At 44.1% G+C, this 23,448-nt stretch overlaps 1 protein-coding gene across 46 annotated transcripts in view; it reads left to right on the top strand.

Annotated features, from left to right (window-relative positions):
- The first annotated feature begins 18 nt into the window (after positions 1-18).
- The window catches only part of BIRC7 (baculoviral IAP repeat containing 7), a 28,777-nt gene continuing 5,347 nt past the window's right edge, over positions 19-23,448 (top strand). For 8 of the 46 annotated variants that reach the window (XM_043527285.1, XM_043527270.1, XM_043527265.1 and 5 more), the window contains exons 1-5: positions 16,068-16,199; positions 16,646-16,809; positions 16,895-16,985; positions 18,982-19,510; positions 23,106-23,205. In XM_043527285.1, coding sequence (XP_043383220.1) covers positions 18,991-19,510; positions 23,106-23,205 — 620 coding nt within the window. In that variant the 5' untranslated portion in view covers positions 16,068-16,199; positions 16,646-16,809; positions 16,895-16,985; positions 18,982-18,990. Of the gene's footprint in view, positions 375-16,035; positions 16,341-16,645; positions 16,810-16,894; positions 17,011-17,388; positions 17,512-18,981; positions 19,511-23,105; positions 23,206-23,448 lie in introns of those variants that run through there. The other 38 variants (XM_043527276.1, XM_043527272.1, XM_043527256.1 and 35 more) reach the window with 29 other exon arrangements.

The following is a 23,448-nucleotide window of genomic DNA, read 5'->3' as shown; positions in this document are numbered from 1 at the left end:
GACAGGCAAGCACCTGCCGCGCATGCGCGGTGCGGCTCTGCTGCCGGGCCGCCTCGCGCCTACCCCCCCACCCGGCTTGGGCTGCTCTGAGCTGGGAGCAGCAGGGCCTGTCCCGCCCCCCCCCCCCCGGCTCTGCGGGAGGAGGGGGGGGCTTTACATGGGCTCTCCCCACCCCAGGGCATGGCCAGAGAGCAGGGCTCCTGGCTCTGCACTGCGGCCCCCCCCCGGCTGGGTCAGACAGTGCCCCCAGACCCTGGGCTGGGGCCCCCACGCGGGAGATCAGCTGAAGCCCATGTTCTGGGCCGTGGCCTTTCGGTGCAGCTCGCAGGGGTCTCCCCGGGGCGCCTCGGGACATGCCCTTCAATGGAGCCTAGGTAGGGTGACCAGATGTCTCGATTTTATAGGGACAGTCCGGATTTGGGGGACTTTTTCTCATTCAGGCATCTATGACTCCCCCCCTCCCCACCCCTATCCCGATTTTTCACACTTGCTGTCTGGCCACTCTAAGCCTCGGTGGCTGTCGGGTGCAGCCTGTGGACGCGTCTAGCCCAGCTTGTCCTCCCTCGCAGTCCCTGTGCTGAGGCTTAAAGGCAGCCTGCATCATTCTACCCGGCGGACCTAGGGTCTGGGTTCAAATGCAGCCTGCATGGTTCTGTGCCATGGCTGTCACGTGGGGTGGGGACGTGGGGTACGATTTAGGATTGCCAACCTCTCCAGGAATTAAAGATTAATCTTTAATTAAAGATTATGTCATGTGATGAAACTCCAGGAGTAAGTCCAACCAAAACTGGCAACCCAAGGTACGACCCGCACTGTTCTGCTTGGGGGCAAATGGGCAGTTTTAAACTGTTTCCCCCCACACACACACACTCACACCCACACGCACCTCTGCAGTCCATGGGATTCTACTCTGCGTCACCCATGCTTGGAGTCATGCAACCAGCACAGTCTGTACCACTGGCTTTGAGCTTGGGATCAGATCAGCTGGCTTGCTGTGTTTATGTCTATTTCTTGCAGTGGTGTAGCCTTTTTGCTTGCAGGAGGTGAGAGACAACATAGGTGAGATAATATCCTTTATTGGACCAACTTCTATTGGTGGAAGTTACAAAGCTCAAAAGCTTTTACCTTTCACTAGCAGAAATTGGTCCAACATATAATCTCACCTACCTTGTCTCTCTTATGTCTTTTTTTGTCATACGTTTTACCTACCACAGCCCAGCCTCAAATTGGGACCTTTTAATCCATATGCAGCAGCTTCCTTTCTCTTCTTTTCTCTGTCCCCCTTTTGTCTTTTTTTCTTGTGTTTTCTTCTGAGGTTATTGTTGCTTTGGAAAGGCTAAATTAACAGTGAAGTTGACAATTTTCTCTGAAGGAAATGAGGTCTGTGGCCAGTCTTGCCTCCATCCTCTGCCAAAAAGATGTTCTGTAGTCCTAGCAAACAGCTGAGCGAGCTCTGTCCCCACTTGTATGAGTTTAACATTTTCGTAGTTCCTATGGAATATGGTTATCAAGAGAAATCGTGGGCTAGAACAGTGGTTCTCAACCAGGAGTCTGGGGACCCCTCGGGGGCCACGAGGAGGTTTCAGGGAGGCTGCCAAGCATGGTTATCATTAGACTTGGTAGGGCCCAGAGCAGAAAGCCGAAGGTCTGCCACGTGGGACTGTATCCCGGGGCCCTGAGACCCACCATTTCGGGGGGGCTGATGCTGAAGCCTGAGGAACTTAGCTTCATGGTGCCCCCTGTGGTGTGGAGCCCTGGGCAATTGCCCTCTTTGCTACCCCCTAATGCAGGCCCTGGCTTTTATATGCAGAAAAACAGTTGTGGCACAGGTGGGCTGTGGAGTTTGTATATCATGTTGGGAGGGGCCTCAGAAAGAAAACGGTTGAGAACCCCTGGGCTAGAAGATCTTGTCCTTACCACTGCTTTACAGAAATGTTTGTATTATCAGTCATCAGCACTGTGATCCTGATTTTAGATCTGATTAATTAATTTTATTTTCCTGTACAATAATATTTAAGTTGCTAGTTTGGAAAAAACTATGGGTGACATCCTAACCACATTGAAATCAATAGGAAAACTCCTTTTGGTTTCCGTGGGGCCAGTATTTCACCCTATAGCTTCTCAGGGATTCTTATCTAATAATTTATCTTTGTGCTGATTAAAGGTAAGGAAATGAACTAATATAGTAGAAGCATGTGCTAGGATTTATGTGCAAAGTTGGAATGATGTCAGAGTTGAATCCCTGCAGTTCTAGAGAGAGGCCTGGCATTTCTTTAATGAGAGGTCCAAATTAATGAAAACAGTGCCTGTTTAGTTCTGGCAGCTGAATTCCAGAATTCATCTGAATTCTGGCATCTGAATTCATTAGCAGTTGTATCTGTCTGCTTCTCTTCATAGATAATGATATAGTATTACAGAGATGGGCGGGATGTTTAATAGCTAGAATTGTTATTAATTATTATTATTTCTTCTTTGAATTGTGGTAGTGCTTAGGAACCCTAGTCATGGACCACAAACCCATTGTGCTAGAACAGAAAAATAATCCCTGCCTCAGAGGGCTTACAATCTTTTTAAACTGCTGTGTTTCTATAATGTGAAAGGTCTAAGGTAATATATTTGATACCATAATAGCAAGGATTTATATTTGCTTTTATCTTAATCCTGAGGGCCAAATCATGCTCTTTGCTGGCAACACAGGTGTGATGGGGAAAAGGACACTGAAAAATCTGCATGTGTCATCATTATGGTGTTATTTGTATTGCAGTAGTGCTCAGAGGACTCAGCTGAGTTGGGGCCCCTTTGTGCTAACCACTGAACAATGACGGTCCTTCCCCTGAAGAGCTATGATCTAAAATCATGTGGAGCTTCAAACAGAGGCATTATACCTGTAGGTCACACAATCCACCTAATGCCCAAATATAGGATTCCTCCTCTAATTGGTGGAGAATCTTGTAACACTGTATCAAAAACTGGCATCCTCCATGCACCCAACTAACAGTGATGTTGAGAGATAATCACAAAGGGCTTGCAAATTATTAGTTCACCATTCTCACCTTGTATGAGGCACATGTAGCTGCAGGATAGGCAGCATGAATGACCCAGTAGCTAACATCGTGCCATGTAGCGTATCACCTAATATTTTACACATGTACTTGTCATCTGGCTGGAGAATGGGAATAGATGAGGTTGACTGGACAAGCTTTAAGATGCACTGCTGTTTATGCCCAGAAATCTGGCTTCTCATTAAGGTATCATACAACATGCAGGGATTTGCTTTAATCATAGCCTCTTTTCAGCATGAAAATACCTTCTTTTGGTAGATTCCCCAACATACACATGCAGCATCTGGACCTAGTGTAGAGTGAGAAGGGGGCATTCTGGGGCAGGGCAAGGAGGATGTATGACCAAGGAAGATTCCACGACACACTTGCACCAGGGAATACAGCTCAGAGTTAGGGAGTCGCCACCAGCCCCCAGCTGGCCCTCTATTTCGCTGCCTGCAAGCAGAACTTAAACACAGCTGAGACTCTGGCCTTTAATATTTTGCAATAATGTAGCACCTTCCATCCAAGGATGTCAAAGCATTTTATAATCATTAATTAATTCAGCCTCATAGCATCTATGTGAGGTAGTTGATTATTATATCCAATGTATAGTAGCGAAAACAGAGACTCAGAGATGTGAAGTGACTTTTCCAAGTTCATACAGGAAGTCTGTGGCACAAAGTGCAAAGGACCTTAAAAGAGTTCTCATGGATTCCCAGGGGTATAAACAGTCCCAGAGGACTGTTCTAGCCAGCAGAAGTTATAGAAGTCCTGTTGCTACTCCAGCTGGCCCTGTGGGCTGGTTTTGACCCCCAGCTGCTGCAAGTTTAGAGGAGGTGTAAAGGTGGCTTGGAGTCATGAGGTTAGTACAGAGGATTGTGCCCTATTATTTCAGACTCAAAGATGGAGCATCTACAAGATACAGTATATGTCTAGTTCTGGTTTTGTGAGGATATTGCTTCATGAGCTATGCTTCTTCCACACAACTTTCAAAAACAGTTTTGCACTGTCTTTAGGACAGAAGTTTAACGTAATCTGGAAATAAAACCATTTACAAAAATCGGCTTCAAACCCACAGCCAAGAAAAACCACCCACCGCTAAGGTAAGCACCAACAAGATTCAGAATGAAACTGATTTGAAAGAGAGTTGCATAATGTCTTCACGTAGGCTGCCCCACACAATGGGAAGTAACACAATTTCTTTGAGAAAACAGAGAAACAAAGGACTTCCCTCTCTTCCATTACAATCGTCTTAAATCTCACAAGAGTTTTGTGTGTAAATTGCCAAAAATCAAGACAGGTTTTTTTCCTTAGACGTTACAGGGATTTGCTGCAGATTATTCTGCATTGAAATCAGGAGGGTGATATCAAACAATACTGCATAGAAAGCCATATTCCAAAATTTTTGATGGGGTATGACAAAGAAATGGGACAAATGAGGATTTTCATAATTTGATGCCAGAAATAAAGGCAGACACCAACAAATGCTAGATGTCGTTTTTCCTTTTTTCCTCCTGTTTTCATGTCATTGCCATGCTGTTCTGTGAATGCAGGGGAGGGACTCAGTCTCATACAAAGAGCATGGCCTGTTGACGTTATCATGTAATCATTATCAAGCCTACTTGCTGTTCATTGCAAGGCAGCGAGACCCTCATCATGGTGTTGCAGCAAAAGATGCGTAGCTGGATAGTGTATGACCACTACGGTTTTCCAAAGATACCCACTCCATCTCTCCAGCTTTATCACTGATAACTCAATTGTTCTTATCATCTGCTAGTTTCCATTACATTATAAGGATAGTCCATCTTTGTCATGCTTTTTAGGACAGTATCACCCATGTTCCAGTTCAGCTTCTTCACATTCTGCCGGATGGCTTTCACATTGGTCTTCTGTCTTACCTTCTCTATCATGCCCACTGTCAGATATCTTTTGAGTCAGAGGGGTCTTATTCTCAATTTATTTGCACGGGGAGAAATTAGTTGCTAACCTAAGTAACACAAGAATGCCCCTCATTGCCAGTCACCCAAATGCCATTCAGGCAACTGGGCATGTCTCCATAAAAAATAAACAAGTTCCAGGCTATATCATGGTTTAATTGGAAAACTGGCAGTTCTGTGTTCCTTGCTGGCTGATATTCTACCAATTAGAAAGCAGGATGTGCTCCATTAGATTGATAATAATGCCTGACAAATCCTTCTTTAACAGAAATTAATGGCTGAATGGTAGCACTCACATTAGTCACCAGCTGATGGCAGCTGTCAGGGTTCCCTCCCCACTCTGAACTCTTGGGTACAGATGTGGGGACCCACAGGAAAGACCCCCTAAGCTTATTTCTATCAGCTTAGGTTAAGAACTTTCCCAAGGCACAAATTCTTCCTTGTCCTTGGACGGGATTGCTGCCATCAAGTGAGTTAGACAAAGATTCAGGAAAAGGACCACTTGGAGTTCGTTTTTCCCCAAAATATCCCCCCAACCCCTTCACCCCTTTCCTGGGGAGGCTTGAGAATAATATACCAACCAAATAGGTAAACAAGGTGAGCACAGACCAGACCCTTGGGTTTTTAGGACACTAAAAACCAATCAGGTTTTTAAAAACAGAACTTTATTATAAAGAAAAAGTAAAAGAAGCACCTCTGTAAAATCAGGATGGAAGATAATTTTACAGGGTAATAAGATTTAAAACACAGAGGATTCCCCTCTAGGCAAAACTTTAAAGTTACAAAAAACAGCAATAAACCTCCCTCTAAGCAAAGGGAAAATTCACAAGCTAAAACAAAAGATAATATTTCACATTTCCTTGCTTTACTTACAATTTTTGTAATCTAGATGCTTATTTGAGGTAGGGTTTTAGGAGAGGATTTTTTTTTTTTCTGTCCCGGTCTCTCTCTGTCCCGGAGAGAACAAAAGACCACACTAACAAAACCTCCCCCCACAGATTTGAAAGGATCTTCTTCCCTTATTGGTCCTTTTGGTCAGGTACCAACCAGGTTATTTGAGCTTCTTAACCCCTTACAGGTAAAGGAGGGATTTTATGCTGCCCTTCGCTGTAAGTTAATGACAGCAGCTTTTTTTTAAGGAGTTATCAGAAACTTTTGTTTAAACAAATGTTGTTTGGAGTAGCTGTGCCGTGTTTTAGGTGAAAACAGAAGAGAGCAAAATAGAAAACAAGAATGGATTTCATTTAACTATTTTAGTTAAACAATTTTAACAAAAACAAACCTGATTTTAGAAAACTTGGCTGGCTATCTTTTACAACAATCGCTTTAAAGAGCCACTGATTTAACTATGGATGGATGGCATAGAGTTCCCTCGTCTACTAACAAGTCACAGCTGCCACTCAAAATCTGCACATAGCACTACAGAATTGCTACATTGTGGCACAATTGTCCCAACTCTAGATCCATTTAAACTGTACCATAAGACCCAAAAGCAGTGCAGCTCCATGGATTGTAAGGGGCAGGGAAAGGGAGCCAGCCAAGCAACCTCAGATTCTTCCACTGCCCCGAATCTACAGGCTAATATATAGTAAGTTACCGCATCCCCTTCTGCAGTTTGGAACCTCCATCCTCTTGAGGGAGGATCCATGTAAGGGATTACTGATGGCACAGTTCTTGAAGAAGCCATGCTGTCCAGGGACCAAGGGGAGCGATTGGGCCAGATGCACTTTACCTCTGGAAGGATTCTTTTTGGGTAGGGAAGAATGGAGCCTGTAGTTTTACAGTCCGTTTGTGGCATCAAGCCAGTGTACCCCAACCTCACTCTTTTCACTTTCTTTGGGGAGGCCCGAGCTGCAGTTAGCAATAGCCTAGAGCAGTTCCTGTGCTCAGGGAACACAAAGACTGTGACTGTGATCAGCCCCTCAGCATGGGAGTGGGGAAGATTCGGTGGGTGAACTCCTGGCCCTGTTGGCGTCAATTTCTAACGTCAGTTTGGCCAGGATTTCATCCTTGGTGTCTTCTTCTTTGTTCAGCCAGCCCTGTGCAATCCAGCCCTTTATGCTTATATTGAAAGAAAAGACATGTCCTCATGTTCCCTCCACTTTAAGTGATGAGAGATAGCCAGGAACTCTTTCATCCATTTTGGTAGATTTCTTAGTCTGTAATTTTCTTTCTGTGTGCTCACTTGCTCCCTGCTGCAGTTGGTTTCTCCTTTGGCTTTAGTTTTTTGTTCAGGTTCCCCCCACTGACCCCGCACTTCCTCTCTCATTTTCTTCCCCAAGATAGTTTTTTCTCACACACAAAACATTTTTCTCCCACAGTCTACATGCTGACAGGTTTCAGAGTAACCGCCGTGTTAGTCTGTATTCGCAAAAAGAAAAGGAGTACTTGTGGCACCTTAGAGACTAACCAATTTATTTGAGCATAAGCTTTCATGAGCTACAGCTCACTTCATCGGATGCATACTGTGGAAAGTATAGAAGATCTTTTTATACACACAAAGCATGAAAAAATGGGTGTTTACCACTACAAAAGGTTTTCTCTCCCCCCACCCCACTCTCCTGCTGGTAATAGCTTATCTAAAGTGATCACTCTCCTTACAATGTGTATGATAATCACGGTGGGCCATTTCCAGCACAAATCCAGGGTTTAACAAGAATGTCTGGGGGGGGGGGTAGGAAAAAACAAGGGGAAATAGGTTACCTTGCATAATGACTTAGCCACTCCCAGTCTCTATTCAAGCCTAAGTTAATTGTATCCAATTTGCAAATGAATTCCAATTCAGCAGTCTCTCGCTGGAGTCTGGTTTTGAAGTTTTTTTGCTGTAATATTGCAACTTTCATGTCTGTAATCGCGTGACCAGAGAGATTGAAGTGTTCTCCGACTGGTTTATGAATGTTATAATTCTTGACATCTGATTTGTGTCCATTTATTCTTTTATGTAGAGACTGTCCAGTTTGACCAATGTACATGGCAGAGGGGCATTGCTGGCACATGATGGCATATATCACATTGGTGGATGCGCAGGTGAACGAGCCTCTGATAGTGTGGCTGATGTTATTAGGCCCTGTGATGGTGTCCCCTGAATAGATATGTGGGCACAGTTGGCAATGGGCTTTGTTGCGAGGATAGGTTCCTGGGTTAGTGGTTCTGTTGTGTGGTATGAGGTTGCTGGTGAGTATTTGCTTCAGGTTGGGGGGCTGTCTGTAGGCAAGGACTGGCCTGTCTCCCAAGATTCATGAGAGCGTTGGGTCATCCTTCAGGATAGGTTGTAGATCCTTAATAATGCGTTGGAGGCTGAAGGTGACGGCTAGTGGCGTTCTGTTATTTCCTTTGTTAGGCCTGTCCTGTAGTAGGTGACTTCTGGGAACTCTTCTGGCTCTATCAACCTGTTTCTTCACTTCCGCAGGTGGGTATTGTAGTTGTAAGAATGCTTGATAGAGATCTTGTAGGTGTTTGTCTCTGTCTGAGGGGTTGGAGCAAATGCGGTTGTATCGCAGAGCTTGGCTGTAGACGATGGATCGTGTGGTGTGGTCAGGGTGAAAGCTGGAGGCATGTAGGTAGGAATAGCGGTCAGTAGGTTTCCGGTATAGGGTGGTGTTTATGTGACCATCGTTTATTAGCACTGTAGTGTCCAGGAAGTGGATCTCTTGTGTGGACTGGACCAGGCTGAGGTTGATGGTGGGATGGAAATTGTTGAAATCATGGTGGAATTCGTCAAGGGCTTCTTTTCCATGGGTCAGTCTACATGCTGTCTCTGTTAACTTCTCAGTCCTGACTCTTCCCTGTCTCCAGCTCCCTAGGGAGTTCTGCTGCTTTCACTACACTCCCTGCAGTTTTCTTCTTTTCCTCACCAACTGCTCAGTTTTAACTGACACCCCAGTTCCAGAGTTCTCCTTTTCAAAAATGCCCAGTTCTGCAACTATGATTAAATAGTCCCAGACAAAAACTGCATCAAGATGGAGTGAAGGTTGCAAGGACTGCCAGCTGCTTCAGGATGCGAAATATTCCAGGGATGTTGTAATTATTCAAAAGTGGTGATACCATGTGATAACTATACATTTATGATTAAGACACTAATATTTGTGGATCCGTATTAGATTAAATTATTTTTAAAGACACAAGTTCCACTCCTGTTCTTCCAATCTCTCTACCAGCCCAAGGGACTGATGGGGGAGAAACATAGCAGGTGAGAAAACCCAGTGTCAAAGGTAGAGAGAAGTAAGCAATTGTTAGGAGGGGGAAAGACAACGAGGAGGAAATAAGGGGGAAGGAGGGAGATCACAAGGGGTCTTGTTAATTTTCTCCTTGCAGAAGTCAGCATGATCCAGGTCAAAGGGGGCAGCGAGGGAGAGGGTCATTCCCAGCTGCCCATTCCCAACTTCCCTGTCCAACTGTCCTTCCCAAATGCCAATCTCAATTGCTATTCCTAGCTACCATTTCCAGTTGCCCAAGTCTCAACTGCCATGAAACCTTCTGGAACTAAATGAGTCCAATGTTCTATTATTGCTTATCCCCTAAAGGCTTTTTGGTGTTTGAATAGTACCTGTCGCCTAGTGGAATTTTTTTGATAACTTTCAATATTTCTTCTATAACACATCTTTTCAGTGTGTTGTTTCTCTCATTATTTTACAGCTGGTTGTAAAGTGGTAAGTATGTTTTATGGAAAAAATCCTGAATGTTGGGGGGAGAGAGGGTTGAAATTTTTCATGAAAAATTTCTAAATGTTCAGATTTTGGTGGCGAAACTCCTAAATAATGGTCAATGTTTGACTTCCCCCCCCTTTTCCTTCTCCCCATTTTCAGTGGCAAAATGGAGGCGGGGGGGGGGGGGGTGGGTAGGGAAGAAAAAAGGGAGGAAGGGCAAGAAAGAAAAACAACCACTTTTTCCGTTTTGAAAACCAAATAATTTTTGCTTTTCGTGGAAAAAAATCAGAAAATAAAACCAATTTTTTCAATAAAATTTTTCATTTTTTATAAAAGGACCATTCATTACAATTTCATACAAAAAGAATTGAGCTTCTCTGCTACATATTGAAAAGCTATTCTTTACAGCTCACTGGTTCCTGTAGTCATTGCTGCTTATGAAGTTCTGAACCTTAGGATGAAACCTCACATTTGGGTGCAGTGTAACATTTAGGATGTCACAAATTGACCTTAATAAATTCAAGTGGGGAATATACTACAGGAACACGAGGAACTACCACTCCAGAAAGAGATCTTGGAGTCATTGTGGATAGTTTTCTGAAAATATCCACTCAATGTGCAGCGGCAGTCAAAAAAGCGAACAAAATGTTGGGAATCATTAAGAAAGGGAAAGAAAATGAGACAGAAAATATCATATTGCCTCTATATAAATCAATGGTACACCCACATCGTGAATACTGCATGCAGATGTGGTCGCCCCATCTCAAAAAAGATATATTGGAATTGGAAAAGGTTCAGAAAAGGGCAACAAAAATTATTAGGGGAATGGAACAGCTTTCATATGAGGAGAGATTAATAAGACTGTGACTTTTCAGCTTGGAAAAGATACGACTAAGGGGGGGATATGATAGAGGTCTGTAATATCATGACTGATGTGGAGAAAGTAAATAAGGAAGTGTTATTTACTCCTTCTCATAACACAAGAACTAGAGGTCACCAAATGAAATTAATAGGCAGCAGGTATAAAACAAACAAAAGGAAGTATTTTTTCACACAACGCACAGTCAATCTATGGAACTCCTTGCCAGAGGATGTTGTGAAGGCCAAGATTATCACAGGGTTCAAAAAAGAACTAGATAAGTTCATGGAGGATAGGTCCATCAATGGCTATTAGCCAGGATGGTCAGGGATGGGGTCCCTAGCATCTGTTTGCCAGAAGCTAGGAATGGGCAACAGGGGGTGGATTACTTGATGATTACCTGTTCCGTTCGTTCCCTCTGGGGCATCTGGCATTGGCCACTGTAGGAAGACAGAATACTGGACTAGATGGACATTTGGTCTGACCCAGTATGGCTGTTTTTATGTTCTTATGAAAAGGTTTTTTTAACAAATTAGGACCTGACCTGCAAACACTTACGTACGTAATTAACTTTACTATCATGAGTAGTTTTTTCACAGTAGAAAAATTAAGCAAGTATAGAAATTTTCAGAGTTCCTTCATGCCCCAAATTTCTCTCCTCTCCTTGTGAGGGACTTGACCAGCTTTCTTCCCATAAAAAGAAGTAGAAGGCCAGGACTCATACTATAATTCTTTACAGTTCAACAAGATGCTGTCTGCAATTGCAATCTGATAGGCATCCGGTCACACTTCCTCTTCTATTTGAATTCTAAGCATGTTTGGTGATTGCAAGTTTTTGAATATTATTATTATTGGGTCTACACTATTCATCGGGACTAAGCATGTTAGTTTCCTGTTCTTCAAAATCACAATAGGATTCTGAAGGCATTTCCTGTATCAGGATTTCGGATATCTGCTGTGCTTTTCAAACTTCTCCTTTAATAGAGACTGTGTTCTCCAGGTGTGGCCTAACAGCTAATCATATTGGAGTCTGAGTAACTCCCTTTGCTAACACTGCTTGCTGCATCAATGCTATTGTAAATATTACAATAGATAAAATACTTTAAAGATTGTGAGGTGTTCAGTTAGTACTATAATGATTAGGTTATAGAACTACCTAAGTTTGATAGAATATTCAGGAGGCAGTCTTATGGTCAGGACTCTTTGGTAAATCACATAACCACCCCTCTGTACTTTAGCTTACCCATCTATACAATGGTTATAATAATATATACCCACCTCACAGTGGTGTTTGGCAGGCTTAATTAGTTAATGTTTGTAAAGTTCTTTGAAATCTTTGGATGGGCAATGATTTATTACTAATTGTTGTGTATGTGTTGGCTTTGCTTATTTTTTATTATTGAAAAATCCAGTGATGAATTAAAAATAATGATTAATGATCAGACTGTGGGAAGACCTTAAGCAGGTGGAAAGCCCTGACTGGTAAGCACTGATGGGGAAAGAGAAGTGCTCTGCACATGTATCAACATGCGTTGTGATGGGACGGGGAAAAAAAAAGATTCTTTGGCAGGGTGAATAGAAATCAAAGCTAGGCATTTTTTGCCCCCAGCCTGAAGAAGTGATTCTGTGGCCACTGTCTGTACATACATTCACTTCTCAACACACCTTGTTACTATTCACTGGGTTGGAAGGCACTGTCTTTTCACAGTGGACTCTTGCATGAACTCCTTGGAATTTCCTGTCAGACAGCGATGCTCTTCGGTCCATCAGCGCTGGCTGGCAGGCTCCGATGGGAGCTGCAACAGACAGGCACCATCAAAGATTTTACTGATGAGGGAGAGCTGGTGTCGTCAGCTCCCAAGTGCACAAGGAGCCTGGGTGTTGTTCTGCTCCAGGATGACAACGAGCTGGTCATTCAGAACTGAAGGGAGTTTAAGGACATTAATGTGGATGAGGCCAATGGGCAGGAAAGTGACAGTCATAAATGGTGGGGGGGGGGAGAAAAAGCCTTCATAAAGCAGATATAACTAGCGCTCCTGCTTCTAAGACCCCAGATTTCATGACCCTAACACATTGTCCCAGCCTACTTGGGAGTTGTACTACAGGGTCTCCCCATATCTCCTTCCATCATGTCACATCCCCAGCCACAGATCCTTACCCTTATGAATAGAGCTGGTCAGGCATTTTTCAGTGAGATGCTTGTCCGCTGGAAAATTCTGTTTGTCAAAATCAAAACTTTGTTTTGCAAAAATGTCTCCGTTTCAACAAAAATCTCATCAGGACGGTTTCTCAGGACCAGGACAGAATTTTCCGTTCAAAATGAGACAGAGACAGAATTGCCGCTAGCCCAGCGATTAGAGTGTTCGTTTGACGTTTCAGCATCGGTTTTCATTCCACATAGGAACAAAAATGAAACCTTTTGATTCTTTTGGGTGGGGGAGAGGAAGGGGTGAGTAAGAGACCCCAGAATATCCCAGTAGTTGGGGCATTCATCTGGCATGTGAGAGACCCACCTTCAAGCCCCTGCTCTGCCTGATTCAAAGTAGGGACTCAAAGCTGTATCTCTTAGGTGCCCTACTTATTCAACTACAGAGTCAGGGTATGTCTACACTACAATAAAACACCTGCGGCTGGCCCGGCTAAGCTGACTCAGGCTGGGGCTGTGGAGCAATCAAATTACAGTGCAGATATTTGGGCCCAGGCTTTGAGACCCCACAAAGAGAGAGGATCCCGGAGCAATTGTATAGCTCCGTGAGCCCAAATCAGTTGACCCAGGTCAGTCCCGGGTGTTTTATTGCAGCGTAGACATACCCACAGTCTCTCTCTCCCTGGCACAGCGATTATTTAATTATTTTCACAACGTGAAACAGCTCCAACAGGAGAGATTGACTCTATGGCTTGATGAGAGAGAGCCTTCCCGAATCATGACTGAATCATCAAGTGAACATGCACAAAAGTTTAAAAAAAGAAAAGGAGGAAATTTCATGCCTTTTCCTCCATATTACGGCAATTGTGGTTTAGTTTTAATTATTACTATTAATACTTTTTAGACTACTGATAAATGCACTGCAACTTACTTTGTAAAAGTAGTGACTAAATCTTGATTGAAATGTGGGATGCGACTGTCATGTTTGGGATAAGGAAATCATTGGGTGTTTACATTGCTAAGACAGAATTAAGGAGGTTCTATTATAACAAGCATTTGCATTAAAAGCTACCTCATCTTATGGCCCTTACATTCCCACTCTCCGTTCCTTTGAAGCCTTCTATAGCTTCCTCCTTTTTAACAGGCCTGATCATTAAAGCAGAGGCCTAAAAATCAGGAGACCTGGGCCTATGCTTGACTCCACCCAAACTGCGGCATGAGTTTGGGTTAAGTTACTTAACTTTACTGTGGTGCCACTTCCCCATCTGCAAAACAGAGATAATAATACTTACCAACTCTCCCCCGGCATTTTAAGATCCTTGACTGTAAGATGCTTCATAAAAGCAAACCATTATTAATCATTATTATTATTTATTAACAGGCACCTTGCTATAACTCACCAACAGCTCCCCAAAATATCTCTTGTAACTGGGAATTTGTCTGAGTGGCTTTTTCAGGTGTCTTAGGTTTTTAATGTATGTTCTGCAAAATCCATATATACTTGTAAGGGATTGGACCAGAGGAGCAGAAGCTAGTGGGCAATTGCGTATGTACTCAGGAAGGATTTAAAAAAAACCAACCACATCCATCCACAACAGGATTCTCAGAACAGTACTGTAAATAAGCACTGCCCTCTACTGTTTGTAGCATGTCTTAGGTTTCACCTTCAAGATTTTAATTAGAGCACATTTTAAAAAATGAAGACAAAGTTCCCACCTCAGATGGTTATGCTGACATTTTAATTTTAAAAACACACAATTGTTTTATAGTCTTGTTTGGAGAGGGGGATTTTGGTTAATTAGGGGCAGTGCATGATCCAACAGGTTTCTTCTTTAAAATGAGTGGTAGCTCATTCTGTTTTCCCAAATGGAAAATGTGGCAGGGGAGATACAAGTTTTCAAGCCCTTGTGCTGTTCAAGACCCACCTTAAAATCATTCCCTGACCACAGGACAAAGGAAGATAGAGCAAGTGTTCAAACTTCAGGGATGCTGTGGAAGCTAAAGATCATTCTCTTCTGCAACAACATAGCTGAAGTAAACAATTCAAACCTCTTTGAGCAAGTCCTCCTCCCTTTATGGCTCCCATCATGTGTTTATATTCCAATACATTTTGTTGAAAATGAGAAGGCAGCACAAAACAGATGAGGATGCTTCAGAAAAGTGAAAAATATGTGACAATACCAACAGATATTAAAAGAAAGAGAAACTATTAGTTTCAAAATCGTGGCAATCCAAAGAAGGAGTAGCAGCATTACAAAGTGAACTGCCTGTGTATGAAGCTACACAATTACACGGCCACCAAGGTTTAACGTTCTAAAATCTCTCACACTGACCCAGTAGGTAGCAGTCCAGAATCTCCAGAAAAAACAGTTTTGAAATACAAGTTCTACCCCAATCACTGAAGTATGTGAGCCACTCACAGATATTAATGAGCCTGTCTCTTAGTTACATTACACCTTTTGCACCACTCTGGCAGTGTCAACTGGCCCTAAAATGAATGTAAATGTAATTTCCATCCACTTTAGGGTCCCAGAGCAGTCCACAGGGGGCTTAGCATAAACTATAATTATGTCCCAATGAATTTATCCTCTCAACACCCCCTATGATGCAGGAAAATGTTATTATTCCCATTTTACAGATGGAGGCACAGAGTGGTTATGGCCTGGATCTTGCAAATCCTTACCTAACTTTACACACATAAGTAGTCTCATCGAAGCAGGTGCTTTAGTGTTTGCAGGATCAGGGCCATAATCAAGGTGTAGGTACAGCTCCCAGCACAATGTGGCCCAAGTCAGGATGGGGACCCTGGGGTGCTACCACAATATAAATATTCAGTGCTGCTAATCAATTTGTATCATTATTTGGGTAATTATTTGTGCTTCTCTAAATTTTTCAATAGCTTTTTGAATTTTTATACAGAAATATATGGTACTGGGATCTAGAGCTGCAGCAGGTCTGCTAGCTCCTAATTGGTCTCCAGGGTGCTGCAGGGGCTAAGAGTGAATCTCCAAGAAATCCTCCAGCACACAACGTTAAGCATCCCTTACTACATCCCTCTCTGCAGAGAAACTCCAAGCTCTCTGTTCAGCCACCACGTTGAGTGGGGGATTTCAGAGAGGGGCGGGGAAGAGGGGAGAAAGGAGAGATGATTCCAGTGGATGTAAATAGGGAGTCTCCCAAACAGCAACACAGGGGATGAGGTCTTCTCTGGCTACCTGAACAGCTACTTACTGAAAGACTAGTAGGAAACATAGCTGAACATTCACATGGGCCCTTTCCCTCACAGGGAAAGTGAAGGTAGATGAAAGGTAGACCAGCCAATCAGGGGAAAGCAGCAATAGGCACTTCCCCAGCAGGTGAAATCACTCAAGTCTTGCAAGGTGTACCACACCCTACAGACGGGCAGCTGCAATGATCTAGAAAAAAGAGAAACAGAGCTGACCTGTCTCAGTCACAGCACAAGGCAATGGGCCCTGGAAGCTATAAATAGGGTTGGGGAGACAAACTAGCTTCTCTAGGAGGGTCTTGGATGTTAGAAGTGCTCCATAGGATGCAGATTAGGGGTTGGTCAGTTATGCTCTTGTTTGGTCAATATTCTGCTGAGTAGAATTGGAGGGAGGCATTTGGATTCTGGCTAGATCACCCCCTTTGAAATGGGACTGCTAATGAATGGGTGTCTAGCCTTAGCTTTTAATGGCCCAGCGTTGAGTAAGTACTTGAGGAAGATGATGTAGGGGGCTTAGTCTATGTTTCTGATGCCCCAGGAAGGTGTGTATGGGGTGGTGGAAACATTGGCTTTCACTTCTGTGACTTCTTGCAATCTCAGTTTGGTCTTCGGGAATTCAGCTGCTATGAAGGCTCCTGTCTAAAGGGTCCCTGGCAGGATCAATACATTATTTCAACATAGCCAAAAAAATGGGGGCTTCCTTGGGGGAGGGATGGAGGAAGGGGTGGGTGGCTATGATTTATGACCAGGTAGGCATGAACTGGATGTTATCTCTTACTTGTCCTAGTTTAAAACCAACTCAACCCCACCTTCCCCCAAGAAAACCACTCCAGCATACTAACTGCCTGCTACTTCCCCAGAAGTCTAGCTCTACTATTGAGTCTTGGATGAAGTAACCCACCTCTTTCTCCCCTGCCTCAACTGGGTAAACTTGTTCCAGTGTATGGTTAGGTAAGTGACCATCACTGGTGATGGCTCCCTGCAGAGAATAATGCCTGCTACAGTTTGACATTAACTGTGACTTTTGCTTTGACAGAGCCCAGGACTGAAATAGTGCTGGAGTTGCAGAGCTGCCCCACACAAGAAAGTAGCTCCGCAGCTCTTCTGAGATCTGAGAGTGAAATCTGGTATGTAGGTTAAAGCCGCCTCCAGGTACCTTTAACTTTGCTGCTCTGCAAATCCCCTAAGTCTCACTGACTCTAGCAGTTTTATATGGATTTCTTTTACACCCGTGACCCTGTTCTCAAACAATTGCTTCAGTGTGTTAAGCACAAACACACTTTGTTTTTAGCATGGGCATTCAGGGCCTTTCTCTCCACCACTTTGGTTTGTCCAGCGATGGCTATGGAAGGAAATTCTAGCCGTCCTGCTAATAATGTTGTGGGTTTTTTTCTGCCTCTGTGGGAGAGAGGTGCAGCTGAGCAGGCTCCATTGAGCAGCTGGGGCTGTCTGTCAGTGAGTGCCCGTGAAATGCTGGTCTGTTAGTAATGGCGATTTCAGTCTGTCACTCATGGGATATGTATCTCACAGGCAATGCCAGAGAAAGCTTCTTCACACAAACCCACCAATGTACTGCAACTCTCTTCTGGAGGGATTTTTACTAGGTAGCTGGGACTCCATGTCACCTCTGTCACTGGCCTCTCCGTGAACAAGGTACTAATAGTAAAGAATGGGCCTACAATGTGCTAGGCTCTGTACAATTTCCCTCAGGCTTCCAAAAGCACCCAAAGGCTAAGGGAAAGGGGTGTACCATGCAGTAAAGTGGGCAAGGTAACGATTGGCCGCATCTTGATAGTAAATGTCTTTAGAATGCTATGACTCTTGTTAAATAATATCTCTCTTTATTTTAGCTTGTTAAGATATGGGTGCCTGTGCACTGTATTGAGAACAGTCCGCTTATACCACAAAAGTCCATTAATCGCCAACAGATGGTCAATACTGGCTTGTCCCGAACCGAGCTAGTGACCTAGACTTGGCCTGGGTTTTCTTAGGTGCATTTATATTAAAAGAGCCTCTATCAATGACTGCTGTTTGCCAAGTATATGGAGTCTCCTACTCCTGAGTAATGCATTTACCTTTAGTGGATTCACTCCTGATTCCACACCTGTGTGAGTGAGAGAAGATTGAGGCCCAGAGCCTCTTTGCGTCTACTTTTGCTGGCAGCACAGAAGTGGTGGTAGCTTTGCAGAATGGCTCACAGATGTCAGGGGAACATTACTTCAGTTTGAGGAGGGGGGAGGCTTGGATAATCAAGTAATATTATTTTCTTTAATTTCAGCCTTCCTTTGATATAGGACTAGTGAAGGCAGCAAACCCCTACCACCATTAACTGTGACTTAAGGAAACCAATAGAAACATGGGCCTCAACGTTTTTGGGCTCCTTCTGTAGTGATTCTGCTGCAGTGGTGAGGTGTACTGTGAAATAGGATGGGTAGGAATGATCCGTCACAAGCTGCTGATTCCGCTCCAGGCCACAGGCTGCCATGCTAAGTATATACACAGCATGAAAAGAGAAGCCTGCTAATCAAATATGCGACCTGTGTAACTGGAGGCTGGTTTGGTTATAAAAGGGATAACATGAGGAAACGTTTGCTTGGGTCTTGGCTACTCTGTGTAGGCTTCTGGCTTGTTGAACATTGTGTCCCTAGAAAAGCAAACCAAGGAATTTAAATCCTTTTTATACTTTTGTTAAAGGCTATAGAGGTGACTGAGTGTTCGCTGTTCAGGACAGAGACTGAAAGCTGGGGTGACTTTATCCAAGTGCATTGAATAGGCCTGGCCTTGTTTTTGCTTTTCCTGCAAACTACTTCAGCTTCCCTGTGACTTGAGAGACTGGAATGGGGAAACTGCTGGTCTCTTGCCTCCAGACATTAGTGGGGATCGAGGGAAAGGGGGCAGGAAAAAGCAGTATCAGGGCATAGACCATCTGGATCTCTGGTTTGGCTGCAATTCAGGAACATGCTTGGCTTTGTTGAGACCACGAGCTTTCTAGAACCTGTAGCAGGATGAGCTGTGGGGATTGTGAATGCAGACCAGCAGTCTGAGTGTTGCCTGACATCAGGAATACAGCTGGTCACTGAGGAATTGTCTTATATATATAATTTTTTTTTTCCCCTCTCTCAGTGCTGGGACATGGAGGACAGCTTTCCCCCAGAGGAGATCAGGTCTGGGCCAAGGCATTTTCAGCTGTCTAAGACCAGCATGCGGAGCGAGGAGAAGAGACTGAGGACTTTTCGGCAGTGGCCAGAGAGCTCACCTGTCTCTGCCACAGACCTGGCTAAGGCTGGCTTTTTCTTCCTGGGTCCTGGCGACCGAGTGCAGTGCTTCTGCTGTGGTGGTATCTTGAGGAGCTGGGAGGCTGAGGATCAACCCATGCGAGAGCACCAAAAATTTTTTCCTACCTGTAAGTTCATCTGTGGTGAAGATGTTGGCAACCAGCGGATGCTCCCCTTTCTGGAGATCTTGGACTATGTGGATGGGCAGATCCTCAGCCTCCTACAGAGGATGGATGTGGAAGAGACGGCCCTACCCAGTCAACCAGAATACCCGGAGATGGAAACCGAGGCAATGCGACTAGCCACTTTCCAGAGCTGGCCACCATACACAGAGCTGTATCCTGAGCAACTGGCGAGAGCAGGGTTCTTCTATACAGGTAGGCTTGGCAGGATGAGAGCTTTATTGGTAAATGTCGATACACGTCAATTCCACTGCACATGCATAAATTGATAAATATTTCCATTGATGATAACAATTTACCAAGAGGCAAATAGTTGCTTGAGACTTATTAGAGTGTGATTTTTAAGGCTATTTTACTCTGTATTTTGACCTGTGAAGTTGACAACTTGCATTTTAACAGTTATGAAGCTTTAACGGTTTTGAATCTCAACATCTACTGTATTTAAATAATTCTGACCCTGACACGAGCCTCATGATATCCCTCTCGGTGAAAAATTAAATCAGCAGTTTTCAACTTTCTGAGCTGAGCCGCTCATTTGAGTTAAAATGTTTGGTTGGGCCCCCCTGAACCCAGGCAAAAATAGCACAATACCTGCCTCCCCCCCCCCCCACTCCGGTTTACAGGGTGGGGGAAGGTGTGTGTAACGGTGTCTGGGGGTGGAGCCAGTGCTGGGTATGGAGGCTGCTGGGAGCAGAAATTGGCACGGCTGCTGTGCATGTTGACACCACATGTTGATCCACAGGCTAGGTGGCCCGCTGAGGTGAGTCAGGGGCTGGAAGTGGTGCACCCTCCCTGAGCCTTGCCATGCAGGGCTGGCGTCACCGCTAGTGTTCTCCCCCCCGCTTCCGGGAATGTTCCTCTGTGCCCTCCTAGGAGGGCACACCCCACAGTTTGAAAACCTCTGATTTTAAATTAACAACAATTAAAGCTTATAAATAAGCATATTAGCCATCAAAATTATTTAATTCTGCCAAGGCTATATACAGGTACATACAGTAGGGAAAGCCTCCCTCTGTGTGCGACTGTAGAGCTATATGGTGTTTCCTGTTAGACAAGCTCTATTTAGGGCAGTTTTTTTATACTGCACCCATATACTGTGGTATGTAAGCAGCGGGGGTTGGTGCCAGCCACACCATGAAGCCCTCTCCAGTAGAGCCCCAACTTGACTCTCCTCTTCTAGGTGTGAGGGGCCACAGAGTTCTCCTTAACTGGACCATCCTGAATAGCAGAGAGATGAGATTCAAACACAGCTTAGCCCCTGCACAACATTCTCACAGCACTGGGACAGAGTTAAGGTCTATACTGCAAATGCAGCCACCATGGGGAACCAAGTTAGAGCACACCCCTTTCTTACTAGACCTGTAAGGTTCAAACTCCATCGTTAGGTAATTTGGCTTTGGGGCTTTCCAGTTGCATTTACACTTTATTTTTATTGTAGCAGCCTCAGTTGGGATTGGGAGTCTCCTTCGTCTTCTTCGTAATGTGGTACTGTGTAGGAGCCCTGGGCATGGACCCAGAACCCCATTGTGCTGGGTGCGGTGTAAACACAGATCAAAAAGACTCTTTCTTCTCTACTGTTGGGTCAGATTTGGGACAAACCTGTGATGGAAAGTCTCTGCTCTGAGGAGCTTATTTTAAGTTTTAAGAGCAGGAGCAACAAGGGATGTAACAGACAAATGAGGATAATGGCAACAGTCTACATGACTGTAGACTTGCTATGTGCCCCATTTGTACCACACTCCTTAGTATAGCACTTGGCTAAATGTAAAGTCTAACATGAATTATGACATTCAAACAGTTCAAGTGGAAGCGGAGTAGAATGTTATATGGAGGGGACAGCGTGGAGTTATTTTATATTTATTCCTTAAAAAGAGAGACCCTCACCTGTCTGTAGATGTCCCCTTTTCAGAAACTGTTTTGGGCTCTGTGGATCCCAGCTAATTTCATGCTCTTGGGTAGAGAAGTCTCTCTTAGGCTCTGTCTAGCTCTCTAACTGCCTGTAATTCTGGGACACGAACAGAAATTTAATGAGTTTGGGGCTGTTCATCTGAAGAATCACTTTGAAAATGTCTAAATTTTTAACTCTAGGTAATGCTAAAATTTTAAATCTTCATTGCTTTTGAATGCTATTCCTGTCTTGGTCTGAAAACTCCCACGCACGGGGCATCACCAGTGTAAGGACTCGGGCTTTTCTGGCAGAAGTGTTTGAGCTCCCGCCGCACAATCTGTTCATAACATTCACAAATTGTAGCCGCACATGCCTACGGAGACAGTGTCAAACTGTCACAGAACAAACCAAGGAATTTTAATCTAATCTCGCTACAAATGCAAGCACTGCATTTTCACCTCTGTGCTTCCCACAACCTGTATTTAACCTATAGTTCTGTCAGGGTTGACCAGTGAGCTGCTGTTCTGATTTATAGCACTGATAAAATCCCTCTGTGGAACTAACATTCTTAATATAGCACTAGACACATTATTCCCTTCTCTAGTCTAACTACATGTGCAAAATTTCTGGCTTGCTATGTATTAAATACACATGAATACTAACATAGCCTAAATGACTCTCCTTGAATTCCTTGAGAAGGCTTTGCAGTGTACTTCACAATAAATGGTGTGAGGAGGAACCTCTTGTTACTAGTCCTGAACTGAGCAACCAGATGTGAAATCTCCACTGTGTACTAGCTCATAGCTTTTTCTGGAATTATAGTTATGTATGCTTTAGAGCCAAACACTACTGACAAAAGAACCACCAGCTCAGGAAAACAGAATACACCAGAAGGCAGAGGTTGTAGTTGGAACCCTTTGTCAGATTTGTTTTGAAATTTATTTTCTACCTGCAGACCAGCTGTTTGAAAACATAATACTGAGACTTACTGATAATGGGGATCCATCGGGAAACAATCCAACAACATGGCAAACCCAGAGGTCACTTGACTGGCAATGCTCTGGAATAGCCCAGTCTGTCTGATCCACATAGTTCCCTTGTTTTAGAGCATTCAAGGATGTCTGAATGCCCAGTGACTTGGAACAGCTGTACTGAAACTCCTTAAAGAGTCCAGCTTATGACTGGAAGGCCTATCCACTCCCAGAAATTCTCTTTTTAGTGGGACCCAGGTATAACTTGCTGAGTGGGAAGGTGTAACTTTATATGTAGCTTTATTCAAAATCCTGCCCTGTAGCGGGCATGCTGATATTGTTAAACCCAATGAATCTCTTGCCCAGTTTCCTCCCTGGGCTGGATGGCTTGGGATCTTTATAATGAGGACTCCTATTACTAGGGGGAGTGGTGTAAACCAATGTCATGGACCCCCTAGTTGGCGGTCTTCATGGGGGAGCAGTTTGCTGGCTGAAGAAACAGGAGGGGGCGGCTGTGTGCAGTGGGAGTGGACATATAAAGTACACTTGGGATACACGAGTCCACAAAGGGGATGTACAGAGAATCCATGAAGCTTCCATCCAAAATGTTCATTGACCCAACACTGGAATCCTAATAATTGATTGGTGCAACTTAGGCAAGCCAGCTAGAACTCAAATTTTGAACCAGTGCTCTAACTTGACTCCCTGCCTCTGAACAGGGGCAAGCTGCAGAAGTAGTGAGCCAGAGTCATGGGACAGTTGTGATGTGTGGTGTGTGCTCAACAGTTTGGTCTGGTAGCCTGTTATGGTAACAATTAAACATATTGTAACTCTTCCAGCTCTCCTGGTAGCAACATCAAATTGCCCGTGGGTTAGTGTAACTATCTACTCATGTACCTGACATCAGCTCTTCTCTTAATGCTGCTTTCAGGTCAAGGTGACACTGTGAGGTGTTTTTACTGTGATGGCAGCTTGAGGAACTGGGAGCTTGGAGATGACCCCTGGAGGGAACATGCCAAATGGTTTCCAAGGTAATTCATGGTATACTAATGCTTGTTGGGGCTGAACTACAAATCATTAGTCAGTTTTATACTGAATGGACCTTGCTCCACAGTCAAACCTCATGCCCCAGGTGAGATTTAACTAGATTATTAGTGTGCAGAGCTGTCAATCTCTGTTATCCGTTCAAATCCAGCCAGGTCAATTATGAACAAATAGTGCTACCAGCTGATAAGCCGACATGAAATGAATCCGGTGGCTTTTGTCCTATTTGC

Source organism: Chelonia mydas, chromosome 13 (genome assembly GCF_015237465.2).
Source record: "Chelonia mydas isolate rCheMyd1 chromosome 13, rCheMyd1.pri.v2, whole genome shotgun sequence".
In the NCBI taxonomy this organism is placed as follows: domain Eukaryota; kingdom Metazoa; phylum Chordata; order Testudines; family Cheloniidae; genus Chelonia; species Chelonia mydas.
Note: the sequence above shows the minus strand (reverse complement) of the source record. Positions and strands in the feature narration are given on the sequence as shown.